Raw genomic sequence first — 23,487 nt, 5'->3', positions numbered from 1 at the left:
GCACTCAGCCATCCATTCCCCCTTTCACGAACACAGGAAGCATGAATACATTTTGGGCTTTCCTTTTTCGTTTTCTGGTGTGTGTAAAGTGCAATCTGCACTGTCACTCATCCCCTCACCCCCTCCCTTCTTACCTCCAATCCCCTCCTGTGTAGGCACTGCTGTAGGGGTATGAGGTTCAAAATTGTGTGAGTACATGGGCATCTAATAGCAGTGCCAGGCAAATGCCTAATACATTTACACAAGCCAAAAACTGTTGGCTTTGCCACTGCTTTTTTAACAGGACTTGACTGAAGGACACACACAGGCCCTCATTACAACTCATGCGTTAAGGGTTAACGCCACCGTTAACCCTTAACGCCTGATTCCCACCTTAACGCCTGCTTTTTGCAGGCGTTAAGTTCCATGGTGCTAAGGCACCTTGGTGCTAATTACGGCACGTAATTAGCGCCTTCCCCACTCCCATTATGCCCTATGGGGCAAAAATGGGAATGGGGAAGGGAAAATGGGAAATGGGGATTTACCGCCCCACTCACCTTGTAATGGGGCGGTAAATCCGCCATCCACCATGGTGTAAACGTAGTTTACACCATGGTGGTAAAGTTGGTGCACTTAGCACCTCAGTTGTAATGAGGGCCATTAACTCTCAGAAGACTGCTTTGAAAAAACAAAGGCACGCACCTCGAGTGCAAAGTTTGATGTTAAGACTCAAGAAGGAAAAACCTACAGGAAGCACTACATGAGGCTTGTGGGTTAGACACCTCACCAGAGGTTGAATTCGGCAGGGCAGACCCGGGTGACCACTGAGAAGTGACATACAGGCAACTGATGTCAAGAGTTATGGAATATATGGCAGGCAACTGATGTCTTGGACAGAAGACCACAAGAGGAGCAAATTGTGCCTTTCCATCAAGCCTGGCTTTGAAATCGGCTAATGCTACGTGCACGTTAGCAAGGTTTATACACACCCTTTGGGAGTGCATTTCCATGGCGGCTGAGCATATCCCTGAAGGGGAAGAGCAAGATGGATTTCTAAACATTGTCAAGGATGGGAAAGATGCAATGTGCGAATCCCTCCATACTGGTCTTGACTCTGTTGACAGTATCAGCAGAACTATGGAGGCAAGTACAGTGATGCGCATATTTGCCTGGTTGAGAAAGTCAAGATTTGTCCCAGATATACAATCCAGACTTCTCAACAGAACTGGACTGCCCATGTGGGTGGGACAAAGACTGATATGAAAATGGATATTTCCCATCTGGTAAAGGTACAGTGAGCAAAAAGCGATGGCTGCGTACTCTCAAAGTGGTAAAAAACCACAGAACAGGTTATCATGTCATGTTCTTTCTGGAGAGGGGTGCCTGCTACCTTTCTTATAACATTCTTGCAAGGAACTTGGGGTTGGTCATCATGAGTTACCGGGGGACCCAGCCGTGGACTCCCTGCTCACTGTGCTCAGAGAGGCAAAGCTCCACCTCACTGACGAGAGCCCAACAAGGCTGAAAAACGTGTATGGGGTTGCTGTTGGTACTCTTGTTCAGAAGGGAATTGCCATAGCATTTTGGTGCTGCACTGCCCATGTGGGCAGGGCAAAGACTGATATGCAAATGGTTATTTCCCATCTGTCAAAGGTATAATGAGCAAAAAGCGATGGCTGCAAACTCTCAAAGTGGGAAAAAACCACAGAACAGGTTATCATGCCATGTTCTTTCTGGAGAGGGGCACCTGCTTCCTTTTTTGTAAAATGTTTGCAAGGAACTTGGGGTTAGTCACCCTGAGTTACCTGGGGGGACTCAGACATGGACTCCCTGCTCAGTGTGCTCTGAGAGGCACAGCTCCACCTCACTGACGAGGCCCGACAAGACTGAAACACGTGTATGGGGTTGCTGTTGGTACTCCCTTTCAGAAGGGAATTGCCATAGCATTTGGGTGCTGGACTGCCCATGTGGGCGGGGCAAAGACTGATATGCAAATTAATATTTCCAATCTGTGAAAGGTACAGTGAGCAAAAAGCGATGGCTGCGAACTCTCAAAGTGGGAAAAAACCACAGAACAGGTTATCATGCCAGTTCTTTCTGGAGAGGGTTGCCTGCTACCTTTTTTTAAAGGTTTTGCAAGGGACTTGGGGTTGGTCACCCTGAGTTACCTGGGGGGACCGAGCCGTGGACTCCCTGCTCACTGTGCTCAGAGAGGCACAGCTCTACCTCACTGACGAGGCCCAACAAGGCTGAAACACGTGTATGGGGTTGCTGTTGGTACTCTTGTTCAGAAGGGAATTGCCATAGCATTTCGGTGCTGGACTGACCATGTGGGCGGGACAAAGACTTATATGCAAATGGATATTTCCCATATGTGAAAGGTACAGTGAGCAAAAGCGATGGCTGCGAACTCTCATAGTGGGAAAAAAACACAGAACAGGTTATCATGACATGTTCTTTCTGGAGAGGGTTGCCTGCTACCTTTTTTGAAAGGTTTTGCAAGGGACTTGGGGTTGGTCACCCTGAGTTACCTGGGGGGACCCAGCCGTGGACTCCCTGCTCACTGTGCTCAGAGAGGCACAGCTCTACCTCACTGATGAGGCCCAACAAGGCTGAAACACGTGTATGGGGTTGCTGTTGGTACTCTTGTTCAGAAGGGAATTGCCATAGCATTTCGGTGCTGGACTGACCATGTGGGCGGGACAAAGACTTATATGCAAATGGATATTTCCCATATGTGAAAGGTACAGTGAGCAAAAGCGATGGCTGCGAACTCTCATAGTGGGAAAAAAACACAGAACAGGTTATCATGACATGTTCTTTCTGGAGAGGGGCGCCTGCTACCTTTTTGTAAAATGTTTGCAAGGATCTTTGGGTTGGTCGCCCTGAGTTACCTGGGGGAACCCAGACGTGGACTCCCTGCTCACTGTGCTCAGAGAGGCACAGCTCCACCTCACTGACGAGGCCCAACAAGGCTGAAACACGGGGTTACTGTTGGTACTCTTTTTCAGAAGGGAATTGCCATAGCATTTCGGTGCTGGACTGACCACGTGGGCGGGACAAAGACTGATATGCAAATGGATATTTCCCACCTGTGAAAGGTACAATGAGCAAAAAGCGATGGCTGCAAACTCTCAAAGGGGGAAAAAACACAGAACAGGTTATCATGCCTTGTTCTTTCTGGAGAGGGGCGCCTGCTACCTTTTTTGTAAAATCTGTTGACTGTATCAGCAGAACAATGGCTGCAAGTAGAGTGATGGGCAGATTTGCCTGGTAGAGAAAGTCAGGATTTGCCCCAGACGTACAATCCAGACTTCTCAACATGCCCTTCGATTGCACATATTTATTCGGGAGCATAGCTGATGAGAGTTTGGAGAAGCTGCAAACTTCCAGGGCAGCACCCAAATCCCTTTGTGCTGCAATCAGACAACCTCCAAACCTCCCCACGGGTACACCCTGGAGAGGTAGGTGCTTTTGTCACTACTCCACATTTGGAAGGGGCAGAGGACATCCAGCTGAAAGAGGACAAAGAAGATTCCCCCGCGTTGGATGGGGAAGAAGTACTAAGGCTGCAACAGCAGCAGCTGCTTTACCTTCAGCCACTGCGTCAGCAACTCCAAAACCTCTCGGAGGACTTGATTCACAAGACTGCAGTGAGAGGCAGATTGTCAAAGCATGTGACAGAATAGCAGGCTATTACTTCAAATACATGGGCATTGGAAACAGGTGCCCAAGGTTACTGCATCCCTTTTCTGTAAAACCCAAGAGTCATCCACCGGGGAACAACTCTTTGAAAGTTCCAGATCTGCTCCTCTATAGCTCCTTTAACCCTGCTAGAGAAAGGTGCTATAGAACCAGTACCTGTAGCGGAGAGGAACAAGGGTTGGTACTCCCCGTATTTTCTAATCCCTAAGGAGGACGGAGGATTTAGACCCATCTTGGATTTAAGAGACTTGAACAAGTTCCTCAGGAAGGACAAATTCAAGATGGTAACCCTTTCTCAGATCCTTCAGGCCCTCCAGCTTCAGGATTGTATGGTATCATTGGACCTTCAGGATGCTTACTTTCATATGCCGATCCATCACAAGCACAGACATTACCTGAGGTTCGCCATTGGTGGTTCTCTTTGTTAGTCTCGAGCTCCACCATTTGGGCTGACCTCTGCCCGAAGGTATTCACCAAACTGATGGCGGTTGTGGCAGCGAGTATCAGGAGGGGTGGAATTCATGTTTACCCCTACTTAGATGATTGGCTGATCAGGGCCAGTTCCCCTAAACAGGCCTTGGAACATCTCATCTACACCTGCCACTCCCTTCACAGATTGGGCTTCTCCTTCAACTTCAAGAAGTCCCACATGATACCATCAAAAAGACTCCAAATCATTGGGGCAGTCCTGGATGCATCCCTAGGAAAAGCCTCACGTCCAGAGGTGAGGGCTCAAGACATTCTGCAGATGGTGACCCAATGCCAGAATGCCCAGCGCCTACCGGCCTTCGATTTTCTAAGGTTGCTCGGCCTCATGACATCCTGCATTTGTCTGGTGCCAGAGGCTCATCTAAGAATGAGATCTCTCCAATGGGCTCTCAGGACTCAGTGGTCAAAATTCTCAGGAAGGATGTCAGACCTCCTACAAATCCCGAGCAGAGTCTCACTTGATCTTCAGTGGTGGGCCTGTCAGGAGAACATCTTGAAAGGAGAACCATTTAGTCAACCATGGCCAGAGATAACAGTAGTGACCAAGGCCTCACTCACGGGGTGGGGAGCCCATACCAACGATCTGACAATCAGCAGTCGTTGGTCTCCATCAGAGTCCAAACTACATATCAACCTTTTAAAGCTGAGAGCAATCAGACAAGCGCTGAATGCTTATCTACCATCTATACGAGGAAAGAATGTCCTGATAATGACAGACAACACAGTGGCCGTGTACTACCTCAAAAAGAGAGGAGGTGTAGGGTCACTACCACTGTGCAGCTCTGGTTCTCGGCAAAACAAGAAGGAATATCCCTGTTTGCAGTTCATTCAGCCGGGGAGAAGAACACACTGGCAGACGCTCTGAGCAGGCAGAGCACAGTCTCCCATGAGTGGAAACTAGATCAGGAAGTCCTTCAAGAGATCTTCACCCTTTGGGAAACCCCTCAACTGGATCTGTTTGCGACCGGTGCAAACCGGAAGTGCGAGCTGTAATGCTCAAGGTAATTTCCCCCAAGAGGAGCTCTAGGAGACGGGTTCGTAGTGGACTGGGAATTTCCACTCCTATTCGTGTTTCCTCCAGTCCCCGTCATTCCTCACGTAATCAGAAGGGTGAGAAAGTTCAGGAAATCCATGATTCTAGTTGCCTGTGATTGGCCCATGAGAAGATGCTACCTGGACCTTCTGGACATGTCCATCTGTCCTCCAATATGTCTTCCACAAAGAGAGTACCTTCTCTCGTCAGAGGAGGGTCGGGTTCTCCATCCGGATTCAGCTTTCACGCATGGTTTCTGAGAGGCTGAAATACAAGGATTGGGACCTCCCGGATGACGTAATGGAGATTTTGCTTTCGGCCAGAAGGCCAGCAACCAAATCTTTGTACCGCTGCCATTGGAATAAGTTCTGCAGTTGGTGTACAGATAAAAATGTTGACCCATTTACATGTAATACACCAATGGTGTTATAATTTGTGTTACATCTGGCAAATCTGGGGCTCCAGATTGGTACAATCAAGGGATATTTGGTGGTGCTTTCTATCTTTAAGATACCTCTAATAGTACAATTTTGAAAGGCACTGACACATGTTTTCCCTCCAATCCCTTTTCAAGTCCCACTTTGGTATCTCAATTTAGTGCTAAACCTTTTGATGCAAACTCCTTTTCGAGCCATTACACTCCTGCCCTTTGAGGCTACTAACTCGAAAAACCATCTTTTTAGTGGCAATTACATCTGCCCGAAGGGTGAGTGAGCTACAGGCTTTATTCTGCAAGCCTCCTTACACTATCTTTTATAGAGACAAAGTGGTACTGAAGGTGAAGCCCACTTTTTCTCCCCAAAATTGTCTCTCAGTTTCACCTCAATCTGAAGATAACGTTACCATCTTTTTATCCTCCGCCACATCCTGGGAAGGAAGAGAAAGGCTTCACAGGCTTGACCTTCAATGTGCACTAAGCTTTGACATCTCCAGAATGACAAGGTTAAGACAGGATGATGTTATTTGTGGGCTATTCAGGTCACAAATTGGGTTTGGCTATTACCAAACAAACTCTATCCAAATGGATTATATTGGCAATATCGGAATGCTACAAACTGGTGGGGAAAGATCCTCCGGAACGCCTAAGAGCTCATTCGATCAGGATTTTGGCAACCTTTCTGCTTTGCAGAGCGGAGTTCCAATAAGGGATATATGTGCAGCTGCCACATGGTCGTCTGTACACACCTTCACTAAACATTATAGTTTAGACTCTTCTTCGGGTCAGGAATCTGCATTTGGCAAAGTAGTGTTGCATTCCATCCATACACACCCATGAAATGTCATGTCATACTGAATTCTACTCCCTCCTCCAAATTATTTAAACTACTTTGGGAGTGTATCAAAGATAAGGAATACATGGGAGGACACAATCTATTCGAAGAACAAGTTACTTACCCCTGGTAACAATCTTTCGACTGGATGTTCCTCCCACGTGTTCCTTATCACCCCTCCCAACCTACCCCGCAGTAGAATTTTCATTGCGGTTACAGTCTATGCTCTCTCATGAGGAGTTATCGTCAGACACAAGATAAATCCTTCACTTATGAAAACGGAACTGAAGCCAACGGGCGTTGTGCGTGCTACATATAGCTTCTGTGACGTCGACATCGAGACAGAGGCCTCCGAGGCGAGGGACATCGAATCGACAGGCATCGACGCACAGCGCCCCCTGCTGAATTTTATTTTCTCCGAAGCAGCAAAGCTGGATATTGGAAATATCAAAGATAAGGAATACGTGGGAGGAACATCCAGTCGAAAGAACGTTACCAGGGGTAAGTAACTTGTTCTTCTGTTTGATGTAGGCCCAGCAAGTATAGCCCATCTAAAATTCTAATATGTCTGCTTCAATACCCGAATCCTTTGACCTGGATAAAGTCTCATAATACTCCCTGAGGTATTAGTGATATCCTAATTGCACATCTAGGCCACCCCATCCTCCCATATTGTGGATGTTACATGCCTATTTTCTATTTTCTTTAGTCTGTTGGCTAACAAAGATCCTGTCTTTTCTCCACATTCCCAATAAGCCTTCCTGGTGTAGAACAGGGCTCATTCATCTTTTTCTGTGAGCCATTTTTGCCTAGCACTTAGCATTACTTCTGTTGTCCTATCTGATGGATCATTAACATTGTCTTCCTCAGCTTCCCTCAATTAACTAACTTACTTACGTCTCTTCTTCTTTTTAAAATATTTTTTTTATATGTGATGTGAAGCTTATACCTTTCCGTTTAACAGTTGCCTTTAGTGCATCCCAAAATGGAAAAAAATATCTTCCACTGAACCTCTGTTATCATTTACATAGTGTGATATCTCAAATGAATTTCTTAAATGCAATGTCGGAAAGCAATGACATACTAAGTGTCCATCGCTCTGTAGATTGTTGCACCATCATTGAACAGTCTAGTACCAAGCTGATATCTGCATGATATTACCACCACATCTGACCTCATGGAATCTGCCAATAATGTTTTTGAAGTTAAGAACAATTATATACGTGATGAAGAACAATGTGATTTTGAGTAAAATGTGTATTGCTAGTGGCAAGATTGAGGGATTTTAATGGAACTATCAAATCCCATCTTTCCACAACTCCTGTAAGGCCCTGACCTCCCCATGACATGGACTACCTGGTGATCTATCAATTTTGCTGTCTGTGACAAGGCTAAAACCACCTCCTAAAATAATTCAATCTCCTTGTAAAGCATATAATACTTCCTCTATCTTCAAATATAAATGGCCTTACCTTGTGTTGGGGACATAAATATTCTTGAGGATTGATTGAGGATAAAAAAAACGCTAGTATGACTTCTGTTGCCAGATATGTACCCTCCATGTCTACTATCTTCTTCCCACAAACTACACTTATTTCCAGCTTGAATAATACATTCTATTGACTATATATCCCTTGTTTTGTTCTAGAAGGTGCGTCCCTTGCATAAAAACAATATCAGCTTTCACCTTGTTATGTGCCAGTAGCTCTTCCTCATCACTGGGTTATTGACCCCTTTAACATCTCTCTGCCTCTGAAATATCATTCTCTGTTCAGTCTGCGTTTGACTTAAATTTGGCATACATGGCCATCGTTCTTTTTCTCAGAATGGCAATGGAGAATGTGAAGAATCCAAGGGGATCATCAACTCTCCTGAAGGGGGAGCCACCCCCTTTGGGAAAAGGATGATGAACTTCCTATGCTTAACACCCTCTAGAGGACAGGGTAAGTGGGATCCACGGGACAGGAAACCCCCAGAGAGGGGCATGTGTCACCATCCCCAGAAATTAACACCTTTATGGGGCACGTAGGGGCTAGGGTGGATGAGTTCCTGATGAATCCTTTAATAATGACTGACACATCCTCTGACCCATGCTGTGCCCAATCCCCATGGAAGACAGCAGAAGGACTAGTAAACTGGCCCCCCTAGAGAGAGACTCATTGAATTCAATGGCACTGAAGCACCCAGAGGAGGTGTGGCTAGAGGGAGAATATGCCAGCTGCAGTGTATCGGCCCACAGTGCGCACTAGAAGAGTGCAGCCAGGCACTGTGAAAGAGCAGCCGGAACAGTCTGGAGCAACCATAAGAATTAAAATCTCATGGGCCGAGGCAAAGCCCTGAAGAGAGGCCACCTACAGGTCCCTGCCGAGCAAGCATGAGAAAAGCAGGAGAAAAGAGTTGCCAACAATTTGCGTAAACAGCTCTGCTGCAGGAGGAGGCACAGGCAGACTCCATAATCCTCCAGAGGAGCACTGCTCAATGCAAGGAGGTACACCATGGTTCCAGTGGAACGGGAGGCAGGCGGCAAGGTGGGCAAGAGAAATACGAACCCCAGAGTGTAGTTAATGAAATGACCCTGCAGTCTAGTGTACATAGGTAAAACTACGAAGACAATCAAAGAATGACTCACAGAACATAAAAGCGACATAAGAACCTAATGAATCTCAAGACTTAAGGAATGTTTATCATTTGTCATTTCATTAAAGATTAGTGATAAGTTGATTGCTATGTCCCAAGGCAGTATTAGATGCTGACCTAACCCGCTCTTTGCTAGTGTTTATTCAATGTTTAGTGTTTACCTTCAATGTTATAGAAACATAAACATAGAAACATAAAAACTTAATTGAAGTCAATGTGTGATCTGTCTTTCTCTATAACGTGATAGTAGATTGTGAAGGCAAAGATTCCAGACTACGTTTGTTTGTATTGTTACATTTATGTTTTCTTGACCCCTTGAACTGATAGAGAATTATTTTAGTGAGTAGTTGCTTTTGACGGCAAGTTCTCATTTTGGATCTCAGCCACCTGTTATAGAGCTTGAAACTTTGTGTATCCAAATTTAGCGGTCAAGAAGTACTATTGCTGAGCAAAATACAGGGCCTGACTCCACAAAGAAATGATACAGTTGTTTAAATAAAATCCACTTGAAGCATATCATTGACATTTCAGTATAATTGCTGTCAAACTTTTGTAAAGTAATTGATGTCATGTATTCCCAGTTTAACCAGGTAGTCTGTCTGGGAACCCCCTGAGTAGGCCTGCTTCCCTCCATGCTGGTCTCCTGTTGGAATATTTCCCTCTCTAGTCTGGTCTCTACTGGGCCTTCAAATCTTTGCCCCTCCTAGGTACTGTTTGTTTCTAAGCACGAGAGTCCACACTGTTCTGTTCCAATTTGCCTTATGGATCTTTATTCATGGCTTCTCCTCCCCACTTCCTGGTCTTCATTTCTTCCCCCCTTGTCCTCTCCCCCTGTGTCAGCCTTATATATCATGATAACCCCTCCAAACTCAGCGGTTCACCCATTTCAAATGCTTATATTTTTTCAAAGTCTTTTAAAGCTATATTCATGTTAGTCTAAATTTCAATTGGTTACTTCACTCTAGGGGATATTGTGAAATTCCCATCAGCAAAGTCATAATTGGCTATAAGGATTGTAATGTATACATATCTGGATTCCTATTTTGGATCTATCTTCTACCTTGGGGAATCATCACATGTTCACTTTCCTGCTCCCTTTAAAAGCATCCCCTTCACGGACTTTCTAGAAGCTTTCAATTCCTTATTAAAGAGATTTGTACACATTTCACACTTTGCCAAATGACAACATATCACGTGCTACTCTATCCAGCTTAAATTGCAATAATTCAAAAGTTGTGTGAGTCTCAGAAGCAACAATGTACAATCTATCTATATCAGAGTAACATGTCCTTGTAGTGCCTTTTAAGTCTTTCACAAACATGCATTTCGAACATCTATCATACACGTGTAAGCATTTTAAACATTTTAAGGAGTTATGGATATCCAAGGGCACCTCTTGTAACCGTTTGCAATGTAAAATGTCTAACCTTATGCACACAAACTGGGTGTTCTTCTCATCGTGGCATTAGAATGTGCTTCTGTAGCACAGTGATAATAAGCCTTTTTAATGCTAGCTTGGGGAAAACCTGATAGTATGGGATTTCAGCTCTACCTACGCATCTCCTTATAGTGAGTCTAGAAGACCAAGCCTCTGTACTTCACTTTCTATATGAAACCACTAAAAAGGTTCCGTTGCCAAACTGAACACCTCTATTTATGATAATGGTAACCCTATGAGTCCCCTGAAGCAAGCATGAGTAAAAAGGTTGCATGCATGCACCACTCAGCTTTTCCATTCCGACATAATTACAAGGAACATTTGACTAACTATGGGAAATCTGTTCCAACTGGTGCCATTCATTCCTCATTACCCGGGGTGAATTGGAGAATGTTTTTCAAAGGCACAATTCATGGTGAATTTGTAAGCATAGCAGCCACAGTCTCCAGGACCTTGTCTTAAGAGAAACATAAACACGAAACACCTTTTTAAAACCCATGAGACAAGTGAGCCACAACTGTTTTTTGGAGCTATTGGTATAGTGCTGTCCTGGCATGGTCAGCCATTTTGTACAATTTAGCTATCACACCTTATGTTAACCTTACATCTTGGTTAACAAGATGACCAAATGTGTTTGCAGTTTAATAAACATGTTTGTGCTCATTGTAAATTATGGATAATAGAGCAATTAGATTGCTTTGGCCTAACGTGTGAATACAAAAAGAATACACAGCTGCACTATTTCATGATACATGAACAGTAGCTCCTTTCCGCAATTTTACACAATGATACTTGACACTTAACATCTTAGAGTGCAGGAACATTTCTGTTTGCAATTTCCATCTTGTATAAACATCTGTAACCTGTTGCTTCATAAGACGAATTCTCCTTTTAAACACAAGCCTGCAGTGGTCTATCACCATTTTGACATGTCAAGCCCCAATTACAGATAGACACGCTGGCTTATTTGATCTGTTACATTTGTATATTGGAGCACGTAGAGTTTGTTTTCTATTTATTATATAACATCTCTACAGTTAGTGGCATCGTTCAGAGGCTTAAAAGTAAATCTGAAGATGCACTGTCGTGAAAACTTGTGCAATATTTGGAGAAAAAGCGAGATTAAAACTACATTCTACTGCAACATTCTACTAACTGGTCCGTCAAAAAAGCAGGATAGCCCAAGGCCTGAACGTTTTAAAGTGCTTAGCCAGGTAATTGACTACACTAAGGCTGCTTCATGATTTCTATTGACTTGTTTCAGTAGTTTGTTCAATCCCATAACTGTTGGCTGGGCAGCTCCTGAATATTACAAATGAGCTTGCATACTGTTTGGATTGGGTAATAAACAAATGCATGCATATGTTGAATCCAGGATGATGTTCACCACGTATGTGTGGCAGCATCCATTCAATGGTGGCTGCCAATGTGATAATCGCTGACGTCATCCCACAATTGAAAATTATGGATTGCACCTGATTTTTGCAGAGGGAAGGGAATTGAGTACAAATCGCCTGCCTCATGAGAATCCGCATCAGCTCGATTGAGCTTGTAGAATCGTGCGGAGCCACCTGCTGCAATGTGGGCAGGGTATCCACAGGCGCAGTGATCCCATGGCTCCCATGGTTGTAAGAGGAAACCTCGTCTGAATATAAAGTGGCAACAAACACATGTGGAATAATTTTGGTGAAACTGCACTATCGAACCATTCTTCTGGATGGTGTACCAAACTCTTCAACAGACAAAGGGTTGGAAGAGGTTAGCCATGTTCCTTACCTAATTGCACTTCACATTACCCCTGCTCTCACATGTCTTCAAGTCTCCCAGGGCAATCATGAACCACCCTCGTTCTCCCCACCCTTACACATATTGATCTATGGCAAGAGCACAAGAGACATCTTTTACTTATCATTTTCAATATACAAAAACATGCACTAAACGAACGCAGGGACATATGATGCTTCTCTCTCCAACTACATGATGTTTCCTATGTTTGAAATTCACAAAAATATGGACAGCCACACGCAATGCGGTCTAGCACAGATGCATCTCTCCTGTTATCAGAAAAACGTTAATTTACCGCAAATCATTTGCCATAGATTAGTTCTAAGCCCTGAAAACTAAATATACATTAATCACAACCACTCAGCAGAACTTCCCAAAGACGAACACACAAACTATATATTTCTGTATCCGTAAAATTGCTAGCCTCCTCTTAGCATGGAATAGGGCAATAGCCTGGCAAATTGTGTAAACCTCAACATGTTTATGGCCCCTGTGATGTATCAATGACAGAATCTCCTGCCACAGACAAAAACAAAAACATGAATTTGTTCAACCCCAAATCTCTAAAGGGTATGGTTCTTCAGCGACTCGGGTTCAGCAACCATAAACAAAAAGGTTTACAAGCAATTCATCCTCTCAGTTTTAAAGAACAGCTCAGACTCACTTCTTCCTACTCAGAAAGGGCTTGGTTCAACCAGTGTCTTTTTAACTCTGCATTATGTGGCTGGACACATATATCAATAAGCACTGTGACATTATCCTATTCATCAAATTAGGATCGCTGTTTCATTGTGAAACGGCCAAAACACGTATCAACTGAGCTTTATATTAACGAAAATGTCAACTATACGGTTCATATATTAAGTGAATATAATGCATTTTTGTTAAATGGTTCACCTTCTAGACATTCATTTGTATTTGAACTGATTTCAGATGGGCCCTGGAAGAACATTTCAAAAGGGGACAAATGCAGCCTGCTTGGGAATGCTTTTTACACTCCAAGAAGATTCTCATTTAGAAGACATGATTCAAGAAGATGGTGAACGAAATTCAGATAAATGCACAGAAGTGAAACAGGTTTTTCGAGCGGCAGTCGATAAGGTAAATATACTCAAGTATGTCGTGGCCTGACTATACCATGGATGTTCCCAACATATATATTTCAAACAAAGTAGAAAGACCTGTAGTTTATACCGTTCTTGTAGTTCGGAATAATAATGTATTTATTATAGAGAACCTTGAAGTTATTATGAATAGAAGAATTCATGTTCTGCACAGAGCAGGTTTAAGGGCCCGATTTACAAAAATGGATTACGAGGGTGCGAACCGATTGAAAAACGCTTTGTAAATTAGGTGGAATGGTTGTCTCCGCCAGTTAATTATGCTCCTAGCCATGAACTCGAATGTTAAATCACGTTTGCTTATATTCAGTGTAATATTTTGGTGATGTAAAAATGTGTTTTATCAGTTGAATACCAGCTCAGCTCACTTATCTGTAAAGATCTCTTGCCTCAATCATTGGTATGAACACTTGTCCTTTTCCTTCCCCTATTGAAAGGTTGTGCCGTAGACCTCCCACTGATGATGCACAAAGTTACCACACTGACATTGCATTGTATGTGCTAACAAAATCTTTCATTGTGGTTAACCATGATTGCAGACAGACTAATTGTGTGCTGCCTAGAATCACACTGACACAAACAAAAACACAGTCTTACACATAAAATAGAACATCATGTTTCTGGTTTATAGTTTGGTCATGATGCTGCAGTGGACAGTAGGAATTATTTTTTACGGTGTTGGCATAGCCGTGTGCTCCTTTCTGCAAACTATGTTCAAAGTAACTATTTATATAGGCCTTCCACTTCTGCATTTTCTCCTGATAATGTGTTGCAGTAAACATTAAACGCAAAGTACACAGTTTTAGCATCACCCATTACCAGGGTCAAGCCGGCCGGCCTTTAACTTTACTTGGAAATAAATGCCAGATTGGCCGGCTGCAGTAATGCCTTCGGTGCCAATTCCCGGATAAATTAAAGAGTAACTGTCAAGAGTCATTTTATTTTCAAACATTAAACATTTCTTTCTAATATTCCTCCTTACTTCCTGGACATCACTAAAGGAAAGCTAAGGCTTCTGGCAGCACGCCTGGCAATCTCCTTGTTACACCTGGCACTGCCTCTGCGACCCCTGGCTTGCTCGCCATAAGGAGGGATGGCAATGAGTGATATTGTTTAGTGAAAAAACACTTACCTTTAAATAAATCACTTTAGGTTTTGGAACTTTAAGTGTGCTTGGTTCTCAATCGCATCACAATAATTCATCCTTATTTTACCCACCATTGTTTTGATAAAGATTTATTTTACGTTTTCAGATTAGTTTAAAACGTGGTGTGTTGCTTCGCATATCTGTTTTATGAAATACCAACTATTTCGGTTCTGAAAGAACACAATGCAGAAATCCTAGTGTGTTGGTGCGCAGTATGATGGGAAGATAGGAGATTTGGATAGAGAAGCGATCACCTGGGCACACATCCCAGCTTCTCCACTTGATAAACATGTGAATCATTTCACCTCATATTGACTAATTTTCTCAACATCTCGGTTTGGGATCACGTAAAAGTGCTATGTTCAGTTTGCATTCTAACAAGCTGTATCCTTTATATAGTCATAAGATAACAGTACTTGGGTGATATGTTCAGTGCATTTTGGCTTTTAAAGCTGCAACTTCCATGTGATGACTATACATGGTAAAGGTCCAGCTCTTATGTTATTTCATGTTAAAGAAGTACCAACACTTTGTCACAATTCATAAAACGGCTTTCTACATTAATGCTCTGATCATAATATTTACTGAAATAAGGTTGGTCTTCATTTTAGTTTTTGGCTTTTGGGTGGTGCTTAGAGTGCAGCTTAGGGGAGATGACATGATTGGGTACCCAGCTTGGATGTGTTGTTTGGTTATTTACCCACCTTTTGACTACCCATGGCCACGCCAATCCCTATGACCATTGTCACCCTCTACCAGCCCATCTGTGCTATTTCTTTGAGTTAACTCTATCAAGAAGTAACATCAAACATTGACCTGCCAGTATTATTTCTGTGCAGTCTGCTGACAGTCTGGTTAATTGCAGCTGTGAATGCACGACTGGTGTAATGCAAATGTCTTATCCAAGTGTCCCTTCAGTCACTTGATTTATATCTGTTCATTGCAATGAGGTCTTGTTAAAAATAAGCAATGACAAACCCAACCGTTTTGATTTGTGAATGGGTATCAGATTGGCATTTTACAAATTGTTTCCTGATTACGGAAACCCGCGTCCCCTGCACACTATCAACAAGGGCTGTGGCCCGTATAGAGTTTTTAAGGGTTCAACTAATAACCTTATTGTTTTTTACAGGGTTTGGTTCTTAATTTCAGTAAGTTTCTGTGCTTTGCTATGACTGCAAAATATTCTGAAGTGCCTCAATTAATACTTGACAATTCATCTGTTTATCAGAAAAACAGTAATTTATTCAGATTTTTAACAAAAAAACATTCAAAGTATAATCTGGCCCAACGCGTTTCGAGTATCAATTTTCACTCTTCATCAGGGGAAATCTGTTCAGTATTCTTTACATTAAGTATAAACACTGAAGAAGAAATACATTAAATTAATAATCTAATATTCATATTAATATTCATATGTACATTTAAGGCAGAAAACAGGGTTCTTCAATAACCAGTTAGAAGCACATATATATGTTTTTCTATGTACATCATTACTTAATTCTTTGAATTCAGGATCAGTTTCATTGCTCAAAAGAAAAATATATTAATATATTAAGAGATTAGCTAATGCTGGGAGCCTATTAAGATAAAGGACAAACTGATCTTATCTTGAATATGCCATTACTTCCTAATAATAGCAACAATTTGGATGGTGGCTTGAATACTAACCTGAAAGGTTGTATAAAATAGTTCTGATCTACTGGGCTAAGTGCTGATATTATAAAGGCACTTACTTAAAAAAGTAGAAAAAGTATCCATAGGTTGTAATAGAGTCTGTAGATTATGTGATAAATATTGAAGTAAGGGTGGTATATTAGGATTTATTAGTGCAGGAGATAATAGTGAATGGAACAGATCTTACTTGTAAAAGAAATGTAGGACTCCACAGACAGTCATCTAAGGCTTCTCTGTAGATAGGATGTCCCAATCTGGTAATTTAAGAAAAAGAGAAAGCAAGGTGTATTAAGAAAAAGGGTGAACATTGGCTATGAGGCTCAATGTGGTTGCCGAGTAGCCATACTTACAAGTTGAGATGAAGAAAAGCAGAAAAGCAGGTTTCCCAGATGTAGTTGTTACCCGAGACTCTCCATCCGCTTCCGAGTGAAAAATCGGAGTGGATCGAGTATTTATAGTCGCGGGTGACGTCACCCGCGCATGCGCGTGATGATGTCTAAATGATGAGAAAAAGGTGTCTCACCCTTATAGGAGATACGCATGAGCGCCTAAAATTCTATCCGGGTAGTGAATGCCAATATGTATTAGCTATACATCTAAACATCTAAGACATGGTGATGTGGAAATCATTATGAACTGGTGGTAGTGAATATAGTCTGATATGGAAATGTGAGCTAATCGAGAAGCTGTGTGTGCCCTACCCCCGACTAGGAGAAGATAAAAGAATAAATATGAATAAATAGATAAGCTAAAAATAGATATAGAAGAAAAGAAAGGGCAATTTAAATTGAAAACACAATAATCATGACATAAGGCTGTTTGTCATAGAAAAATCAAAAGAGGCTCCCTTGCATTAAAAACAATAGCATAAAAAAAATAACATTGTCTGTACATATAGTAGATTTAAGTAACTTTTCGTCTGACCCACTAGGGGGTGTACATTCTTATTGTCTAGTCATGAGATTGTAATTTCTTGTGTATCTCTTCTGGATCTCTAACCTAAATGAATATAGGATTTAAATCCTGTTTGATTGAATTAGGTATAGTTTAGTCTAATTCTGATTTAAACTAAAACATAAGGTAGACACTAAAGAAGAGATGCCATGTCTATGTTTGCTAGCGAGCAGAAACCCTGCAGTTCAGGTGGCAAGGCGTTTCAAAGCTTGGGCGAAGCATAGTCAAAGGCACACTGTCCACCCGATTCAAGATGTCTTCTCTGCACGGTCAACAGATAGGTAAAGTTGGACCTCAAGATTCTCTGTGCAGGCAGCCAAGACATTCTTTCCATTAGGTAGTTAGGGCTACTGCCAAATAGGCATTTGTGTGTGAGGGTGAGAAGACAGAAGGTTATGTGAGCTTCCACGTGCAGCAAGTGAAGTGTGCACCTGGCTTGAGAGACGTGATCTCTTTTTCCTAATCTTTCAACCACTCGCACAGCTTCAGTATCACTTGTAGTTTAGCAATACTTCCCTTGCTTATTCCATACAACAGACTACCACAGTAGTCCATTTTAGCTCAAATGATTGGCCTTGCTATGATAACACAGCTTCCACAGGATCTAATTTGAATCAGCAGCTTCAGATGGTATGCTGATGTCGAAACTATGTTAAAATGAGCCTTCATAGACATTTCTGAGTCTAAATAAACACCCAAGGTTTATACTTACTCCTATGTCCCGTCACCTTTCCTCCATACTTTTGGGACATTCCGTCCTTTGTGATGGGACTGGAGCACTTGTGGAAGCATCAGAAATATGATTTTCCTTCTTTTATTTTTACGAGGGGCGATTGCGCGTGGCTGTATCCCTGTCTCCATGCACCCGCCCAGTGCATCACCCTTCTGTCCTTGTCTACACATGGTCAGGGTCGGACCCACTTGCATCATTGGGATTTTGTTTTTCCCATCTTGTCCTTCAAACTTCCTGCTCCAGTTCTGCAGCCATCTTCATTCTGTCTATGCCGGAGCGACTGGGTTTCGTGTCCTGTTCTTCTTGTGAACGTCACTTCGTGAGAGCAGATCCTCATTCTCTTTGTCTAGAGTGCTTGGACCCAGAACATCGGAGGGATTCCTTTCTTTAGTGCGACTCTCTATCCATCCAAGCACTTAAGCATAGGCTTGTCAGGTAGGAGGACGTGTTCCATCGGTTACCTCTGGCTCAACTTCAACAGTTCATTGACAAGAAGAGGAATCTGCCTTCTAAATTCTTTACTTTTTAGGGCAGCCCTTGCTCAGTGACTGCTTCATAGGGTTGTCCGGTGCTGGGAGGGTCCTCAACGGATCTTACCAGGGTCCACCCTGAGGTAACCCCGAAAGGGATCTAATATGGATGACGGAGTCGCCTCCGAGGTTCCCATTCATGGGGCTAAACGTACCGGGGTCACCCCTGAGGTTCCCCAGCCTGGGGCTAAAAATACCACAGTAATTCCTGAGGTATCCCGCACAGGGACTTATAGTACCGGGGGTTCCCCCGAGGTTCTGCAGTCAGGGGCTAAATGTACAAGGGTTTTCCCCAAGGTTCCCTGGAGAGGGGCTAAAAGTACCAGGGTCATTCCTGAGGATCCCAAAATAGGGGCTGAAAAGAAAACCAGCAGGACTGAGAGTCCCCACTCGGGGTATCTTGGTTCCAGGCATCGGCCTGATGTTCCCCTCAAGGTCTTCAAATATTGGCTCTGCCGAGGATCCCTCACAGAGGGCTAAAGTCAATTCCAAGGCTCCTAAAAATCCTGTCACAACAATGCCTTCAGATAGGCCCATGACAGAGGTCTCTTCAGAGTATCACAAAATGGCGGCTCAGCTTGCACTGTTGTCTGGCCCCTCCAAATCTGCCATTTTAATGAGTTCATCAGGAGGACTTGGGATAGCGATAGGGCCCATCTTTTCACTGCCTGGGCTGGATAACAGAAATCCTTTTCGGCTGGCATCCGACTGGAGTACGAGATTCTCTCTTCCGCCAACATCAGCCCCTCTACATTATGTTGATCAAGTAAGGGTTGGGCCGTCTGGGCAGCCAATTTCGATGGAGTTGTGTAGGTACAGTCTGTTGGATCAGCCACTGCCCACGCCTCAGCCTAGGGCTTCTTCAGAAGATGCTTTCTTTTGTAAATTTAACGTTCTCATGCACTCAGACCCAATGAAGGTGTATTTTAGGGATCTCTTCAAGGATTTGTGCCCCAAGCCTCTCAAATCTCAACCCACACCTCCACCACGGTCTCAGAGTGGGCCAGAATTGCCTCCTCTGCCTCATACAGTGCCTCCTCTGCCTCTGGCCCCGCCAACTCCAGTTGTGCAACCTCCAGAACTGAAGGTGTCCAACCTGCCATGCGTCTTCAGTTCACGCCAAAAAGGACGAGGGGGATATGAGCGAAAACAATGAGGATCCACCCCTTTCTTTTAGGGCTTTCCATGATGGAGTGCTGGATTTGATGGCATTGCTAGATATTCTAACTACGGAACGACCAGCTTTGCGGGAGGGAGCTCTAACGGGGGCCCTGACATTAAAATTACAGGAGCGCTGAGGTCTTTTTCTGCAGAAGGATATGCTGGCAGTGGCGTGCACAATTTGGGAGAAACCCCATGTGGCTTATAACATTAACAAGAAAAGTTATGCTCGTTACAAACTTCAGTCACCCGAAGACATTCCTTTGGTTTCCTTTCCTCTTCCTTCATTTACAGTAGTGCGGTGGGTACGCTTCAGTGTAAGCTTTCTTCCTCTTTTTCCACCGCCGCGGCACAGGTGTTGTCTAAGGAATACAAGATCCTTTCTTGCCATTGATAAGAAAGTATTTGCCAACGCAGGGCTTCAGCTACACGAGGCAAACACAGTGGTGATACTCGCAGCTGCTAACCTCAAATTATGGAAGGAGTTGTCCGAGTTTCAAGGCTGTATTCCTCAGGGCAAGCTGGAGGACTTCAAAGAGGGTCTTTCTGATGCCAGGGTGTTGGCTCAGGACCTGCTGGAGGCAGCGGCCCATCATGTGGATACTTCAGCTTGAGGCCTCATGATTGAGAATCATGTCTCCCACCAGGCGTGACTCCACGCTACCATATTTTCAAGGGAAGTTCAAGACCTGCCCTTCAAGGACAAATAACTTTTCCATTCTTCCACAGATGAGGAACTGAACAAAACAAAGGCTAGTACACTAACAGCCAGGTCTTTTCTCTGTTTTAGCAAAACCTGCTTCTTCCAAACTGTCCTCTCTCCAGAAAACAGACTCCTGATCAAGATCTTTAGAGGGCTTTAGAGGGTTTCAGGACCATAAGTGGCTCCAAACAGATTGCTCCTCTAGTGGGACTTCAGGCAAGCAACAGAGACAAGGCAGATGGTTTTTCTCCCGATCTTCAGCCTCCTCTTCTGCTACAGGTGCCCTTGCCTCCGATAAGTCTGCCAAATTTTTCATCTGTCCCACGAGTCTCCAGTGGGAGGTCGTATTTCTTCTCATCTGGAGGCATGGTAGATCATTACCGACGACCAGCGGGTTTTGTCTGTCGCCCATGTGAGCTTTCGGCTGCCCCTTCCAGATACCCTACCTTCTCATCCTCCTTTACGACAGACAGGGTCTCCCTCTCTCCGGGCCGAGGTGCAAAAACTCCTGGACCTCAGGGCGGTGGAGCGTGTTTCTCCATCCGAACAAGGGGAGGGATTTTATTCCTGTCTGTTCACAGTGTCCAAACCCAAACCAGGCTGGTCCGCGCACTATTGTAGATCTGTCCAATTTCAACCTTTAACTTCCTCAAGAGAAATTTAAGATGATTACATGTTAGATCCTCCCTCTTGAAGGACGATTGGCTCTGCATGGTAGATCTCCAAGATGCTTATATGCATGCTCCAATATGTTCCCAACACTGCAAATTCCTTAGTTTCTTGATAGGGACGAAACATTTTCACCTTTGGTCTCAGTTCAGTCCCTTTTATGAAAATGAGGGCGGTTATTGCAGCGCTCCCTAGGCTCTGAGGAGTCAATTTCTATCCATACTTGGATGACTGGCTACTTCGGAGTCATTGTCCGCAAAATGCAGCAAACCATCTTCAGTTTCTTCTCCAACTGTTGTTCCAGCTTGGACTGCCAGTGAGCTGGCAAAAGTCATTGATGACGGTTTCTCAAGACCTGATTTTCTTAGGTTATCCCTGGGATACCATCAAAGCCAAGGTTTTTCTGACCGAGGACAGAATGACAGATTTGTCAGTCACATGCCACCCGTTCCTCAACTCAACCCACAGTTCAGCTTGGTGCTTTCAGAGGCTTCTGGGCCTTATGGGATCATGTGTTCTGGCCCTTCCTCTGGCAAGATTGAAGATGAGACATACGCAGTTGGTACTAAAGAGAAACTGGTCTCAAGCTTCAGATCCAGACTCCCGGTTGATTCCAATCCCCTCGATTATGGTTACAGATCTCCAGTGGTAGTCAGACCCCACCAACCCCTTGGTAGTAGCTTCCTTTTGGGAGCCCTTACCTCAAGTCAGAATAACAGCAGACTCCTCCCTTCTGGGCTGGGGTGCAACGTTGGATCAACTAGAGGTTTTCGATCTGTGGTCATCCCGGGACAGGTTTCCCATATCAATTACCTCAAGCTATTGGCAATTTTTCAGGTGTGGAAAGCTTTTCGACCTTCTATCTTCGGGAAGGTAGTGCGAGTATGCATAGAAAAGTCGGTGGCAATGTTCTATGTGAACAAACAGGGAGGTACCAGGGCTCCGCTGCTTTTAGACCTAGCCATTCATATTTGGTAATGGGCTGTGCAGAACGATATCTGGCAGCAGGCAGTACATACTTTGTGTCAGAACAATATTGTGGCGGATTCTGACAGCTATCAGTCTGTGGTGAACCACGAGTGGGAGATGAACGAGAGGGTTCTTCGCCACCTTTCGTCGCAGTGGGGTATTCCAACAGTGGACTTGTTTGCAACATCGGCCAACAAGGAGCTTCTGCGTTATGCTTCCAGGGAGGGGCTCAGTCCACATTCCTTGGGGGTTGCTCTTAAAATTTGGTGGGACAACATGTGGGCGTACGCCTTCCCTCCACTACCCTTGATTCATCGGGCACTCTTGAAACTCAGGGGTGCCAGCAATTGCACTCTGCTCTTCAAAGCTCAGTGGTAGCCAGCCAGGATTTGGTTCTCGGAACTTCAGCATCTGTCAGTACACAATCCGATCAGGTTGTCGGAGATTCCCAATCTTCTACACCAGAGCAGTCTACAGGTGCAGCATCCTTCACCACAATCCTTCAGCTTAGCAGCATGGTTCCTGAGTTCAACTCTCTAGCGCAGTTCAGTCTTTTGAAAGAATATATGCGAATAGTTCAGGCAGCACCCACACCTTCAACACAAGCTCAATTAAAAAACAAGTGGCTTTGATTCGGTCACTGGTGCCTTGCTAAGTAGCTTGATCGTCACCAGGTTTCTATTGACTGTGTCCTGTCGTTCATCTCAGACCTGGCAGCCACGGGCATCCACTTTTTGTCATGCAGAACTTATTTGTCTGCCATTGGTGCCTACGTTAGCACAGGCTGCTTGCTCTTTCATGCTAACAAATCCTGTCATAAAACGGGATTTCGCAGGGCTTCTTCATCTTTTTCCTCCGGTCAAGTCACCTCACCACAAATGGGATCTCAAGGTAGTCCTCACCATTCTCTGTCACAAACCCTTTGAGCCACTGGCGACTACAGAGCTCAAGTTCCTCACCTGGAAAATGGCTTTTGTGATAGCTGTTACATCAGCCGGAAGAATAAGTGAATGACAAGCCCTGTCTATTGAGCATCGCTTTTTGGCTTTTTATAAGGATAAGGTGACGCCCTGCACACATCCTTCTTTCTTTCCAAAGTTTGTTTCTGATTTTCACATTAACCAGTCGATTTCCTTGTTGTTTCTTTTCCAGGCCCGGCTTCAGATGCAGAAAGAGTCCTCTGCAATCTAGATGTCAGGAGGGCGCTGAAGTTATACTTACAAAGAACAAGCGACTTCAGAAGTTGTTCACAACTTTTTGTTACCTTTGGGAATCTTAAGGGAACCCCAGCCTCCAAAGCTTCCATTTTGTATTGCATTGCTTCATGCATTGTGGAAGCTTATACGGTACAAGGCCTTCATTCTCCAAAGGGAACACACGCACACTTGGTGCGAGTGAAGGCTGCGACTGTTGCTTTCCAAAAATATGTTCCATGGGAAACCATTGCCAAAGCGGCCACATGGGACTCACCGGAGCTTTTTGTAAG

The 23,487-nt window shown here is 44.0% G+C and overlaps 1 protein-coding gene across 1 annotated transcript in view; it reads left to right on the top strand.

Moving 5' to 3' along the window:
* TNFSF11 (TNF superfamily member 11) overlaps positions 1 to 23,487 on the top strand; it is a 361,635-nt gene that overhangs the window by 118,176 nt on the left and 219,972 nt on the right. The window contains exon 2 of the mRNA XM_069640032.1: positions 13,271 to 13,438. Within this exon, the coding sequence (XP_069496133.1) occupies positions 13,271 to 13,438 (168 nt within the window). The remainder of the gene's footprint in view (positions 1 to 13,270; positions 13,439 to 23,487) is intronic.

This window comes from Ambystoma mexicanum, chromosome 7q (assembly GCF_040938575.1).
Source record: "Ambystoma mexicanum isolate Mex_15411 chromosome 7q, UKY_AmexF1_1, whole genome shotgun sequence".
Taxonomy (NCBI): Eukaryota; Metazoa; Chordata; class Amphibia; order Caudata; family Ambystomatidae; genus Ambystoma; species Ambystoma mexicanum.
The sequence above is the reverse complement of the archived record's forward strand: the minus strand, read 5'-3'. Positions and strand labels throughout refer to the sequence as shown.